Source organism: Colobus angolensis, unplaced genomic scaffold (genome assembly GCF_000951035.1).
Source record: "Colobus angolensis palliatus isolate OR3802 unplaced genomic scaffold, Cang.pa_1.0 Scaffold193, whole genome shotgun sequence".
Lineage (NCBI taxonomy): Eukaryota > Metazoa > Chordata > Mammalia > Primates > Cercopithecidae > Colobus > Colobus angolensis.
Window position 1 is genome coordinate 709,522 of NW_012115077.1, and position 3,696 is coordinate 713,217.

Here is a 3,696-nt window from a genome sequence, read left to right on the forward strand (position 1 = left end):
TCCTCTCCCGGAAGGACTTGCAGCCAATCTCTGATGGCTCTGTCCAGGAGAGGCAATGGACAAAGTGCAGGGTAGGTGTTTCCTGGCAGTGACGCCTTCCTGAGATAGTACAGAGACCCGTCACAGGGAAGGCCCCAACAAAGACTGGAGAAGCCAGCCAGGCAACTACCATATGTTACTCACAGTTCATTAGGAGCCACAGAAAAAACCACAGTTATCTGCTCCATTAATTAAAGGAGAAGGGGATGGGGCAAACCGGAATATTGAATAAGACCTGGCAGTGTGGGGCCCTAGATGTGACTGCCAGGCAGAGGGGAAGCATTTGTAATGAATATGACAGCTGGAGGCTTCCCGCTGGCCCTGGGACACCGCTTTGAGATGAATTCATCATTGATGGGGCCTGGCTGCTGGTGATGCAATAGCCTCCCAACACTGGGTCAAAAAAAAAGAATCAAAGAAGGTCCCGAAAGCCTATGTCTTAGAAGAGGGCTGTAGGGGGAAGCCAAAGGATCTCAGTAAAATAGTAGCCATCCCACTTCGAAACAATGAATTTTGTCCCAGCTCCATCAAAGGAGGCCAGAGAATGGAGGGCTGAGCCAAGGGCACAGACTTCCTGGAAACAAATCTGCATTCTCTGTGTTACTCACAAGGTGTGTGACTCTAGACAAGTAACCTCACTACCCTGAGCCTACATCACAGGATTGGTGTGCAGAGTTAGATAAAACCGGGATGCAGATTTTACACGTGGTGAATGTTGTTCCTGAGGGTGAAGCCGGCCTCGTTTTTCTTCTGGCTCCTTAAGAGCCTCAGGCCATGGGAGAGGCTTCCTCCAAGATGAGATAAAATCGGGGCATTGTCCTGAGTGTCTGAAACCCTTTGTCTCTCCCTGTCCTTCCTGGCTGTTGCTTACTTTGCCCTGAGCAGGTGGCAGGCCACTGTGTGGCAGTGAAGGAGCCATGCCTGAAGGGGGACTGGGGTGGCTAGCCTGTCCTGTGTTACTGTAGCATCCCACCCAGCCTGGCCTCGCTCCAGGAGCCCTCAACCTGGGTCCCTCTGACCTCTAGGACCGCCCTGCAGAAAGCACCAGGGCCTTTCTCATAAAAGCTCCACTGGCTCCAGGAGTGTCTCGGTGGCATAACAGCCCAGGCCATGCTCTAGTACACCTAGAACTGTAGTTATCAGCTCTTAATCCTGTCCCCCGCAAACCCACATTCCAACCACGCAGAACCTTCTGTTCTCTAAACATCCCCACGCTTCTGCATCTCTTCCCAGACTGTGTTGGCCACCTGAAACATTCTCCTGATACCGCGCCTCCTTATCCTGACCACACAGATCATCACACTCTGATAACCTCAGAAACATGCATTGACCTTCAACTGCATGCAGTCAGGGTGAGGAGGGGTGAGGGTACCAAGAGACTGAGGGTCTGGCCAGAGATTAAGACCCATAATTTCTTCCAAACTACAACCTGTTCTGTTCAACACACACACACACACACACACACACACACACACACGTGCGCGCGCGTGCGCACGCACGCACATGCACACATCACCCTCCGGGCCTTCGTTCACTCTTCCCTCTCCTTGTGCTCCTTCCCCTATCACCTCGTGCCAAATAAGACTGAGCTCTTAAGTCTTCACTTGGATGCCATCTCTTCCAGGAGCCCTTGCCTGGTGCCCTTCACCCAGAACTTCTGCCCTGGTTTGGACCTCCCTCAGGGTACCCATAATGCATGTGTGAATTCTGGCTGGCTCCATGTCCTCAGTTCCCCCATCTGTTAAATGGAATAGTAACACCTAACCCATGGTGTAGTTACCGAGTTGATGCACCCCTCCTCACCCTGACTGCATGCAGTTGAAGGTCAATGCATGTTTCTGAGGTTATCAGAGTGTGATGATCTGTGTGGTCAGGATAAGGAGGCGCGGTATCAGGAGAATGTTTCAGGTGGCCAACACAGTCTGGGAAGAGATGCAGAAGCGTGGGGATGTTTAGAGAACAGTAACTGCCTTGTACTAAGTGCTGAGCAAATGTCAGTTTTTACCACCAGCAGCAGCAGCAGCAGCAGCATTTCAATCTCTGTATCTTTAGCACTGAGCACAGGGCTGAATACAAAATTGGTGCTAAATACTTTCTTGGTGGATGGATGGATGGATGGATGGATGGATGGATGGATGGATGGATGGATGGATGGATAAATGAGAGATCTAGTATGTTTCCAAAATAAGAAACAATCTTGGCTGGGGGGCGAGGGGACTAGGAAGAGCCTGAAAGAAACTAACCTTCATTGTACACCTGCCACGCATCAAAGCTCAACGTATATAAGTTGTCTAATTTGAGCCTCGCAATAGCAAGACATTATTGCAGAATGAGGAAGTGGTTATTCTGAGAGGTTAAGTCGGCGGATCAGTGTCACACAAGACATAGTCAGGACCAGGGACTTTGATGGTCCTCGATACCTGGAAGAAGGAGGAGGAGGACTTGCTCCAGGCCTTGGCTGCTGTCAATCTTAGACTGGAAATTCCTAGGGCATCTCTGTGGGCAGGGCAGGGCCACCCCACCCAGGCTCTCACATAAAGTGCTCAGCTGAGAACCTGGCTTTGGAGAACAGAAGGAGAAAGGAAAGGCCGGGCCAAGGGAGGGGGCTTGGGGACTGCCTGTGGAGGGTAGCTGGGGGACCTTCCTTCCTTCTCCAGCTCCTCCAGTGCCACCCTCAGCAGCTTCCAAGAACAGAAGGAGTTAATGCTGGGCTTAACTTCTTGAAGGAACCTGAAGTTTTTTAATCCTTGTTCTTTCCTCCCTCCCTCTCCCTCTCCCTTCCTGATCTTTACTCCGCCTGTGGGTCCCTCCTCCTTACTCTCACCTCCCCGACTCCAAAAACACTCTGATTGCCAGAGTGGGTCAATGGTTAACGCTCAGCTGGCTGTATATAAGCCTGCCCGGGCCACCTTCCTGCTGGGCTGCGTCTTTGGTCCTTCTGTTCCCCAGCTCCTGGAGGTGGTGGCGGTGGCAGCCCTTGCTGGTCCATACCATGGCCACCTGCTGGCAGGCCCTGTGGGCCTATCGTTCCTACCTGATCGTGTTCTTCCTACCCATTCTCCTGCTGCCTCTGCCCATCCTTGTCCCCAGTAAGGTAAGGATTTGGTGTTCTGAGCACAAATAACTCCAGGGGGCAGAGGAGGGACTGTCCGGGCCGGGATCGGGCATCCTTAGGTTCCAGCAAACTTCCTCGTTGCCGCTGCCCTGGAAGTGAGGCTATCGCCCCCTGCTCCTCCTGAGGACTGAGGCTAGGAGGTCAAAGGGGGCTTTTGCTTGGCACCCAGTTGTAGGAGCCCAGTGTGAATTGCTTAGGTGGGTTTGCAACCTACTGCTCTAAGAAATAGGAAACCAGTTCCATCAAGGAGATGCAGGAGGGGCAGATGGAGCTGATCTGCCTACTGTGTGCCCACCTAGCCCTGGACTGGGCTCCATGGGGGCTGAGATGAGCTGGCTGTGGGGAGGGGTAGGCCGGGTGAGCAGCACAGTGAAGAGGGATGGAAGGAGAATAGGAGAAAGCTGGCTGCAGGCAGTCTGCGTCTTTAAGAGCATAAACAGGAAGAGAAAGAGTTCACCTGTGTATTCAAGGGCTAAGTCTGCGGAGGAGGAGGGGGGGGAGTTGGAAGAGGGGACACCTGCAGGTAGACAGCACAAAAACTG

General features: G+C 52.7%; 1 protein-coding gene across 2 annotated transcripts in view; it reads left to right on the forward strand.

The window, feature by feature from the left end:
* Positions 1–2,602: 2,602 nt before the first annotated feature.
* The window catches only part of SLC13A2 (solute carrier family 13 (sodium-dependent dicarboxylate transporter), member 2), a 23,709-nt gene continuing 22,615 nt past the window's right edge, over positions 2,603–3,696 (forward strand). The window contains exon 1 of one of the 2 annotated variants that reach the window (XM_011940781.1): positions 2,603–3,133. In XM_011940781.1, coding sequence (XP_011796171.1) covers positions 3,032–3,133 — 102 coding nt within the window. In that variant the 5' untranslated portion in view covers positions 2,603–3,031. The remainder of the gene's footprint in view (positions 3,134–3,696) is intronic. The other variant, XM_011940780.1, reaches the window with a different exon arrangement.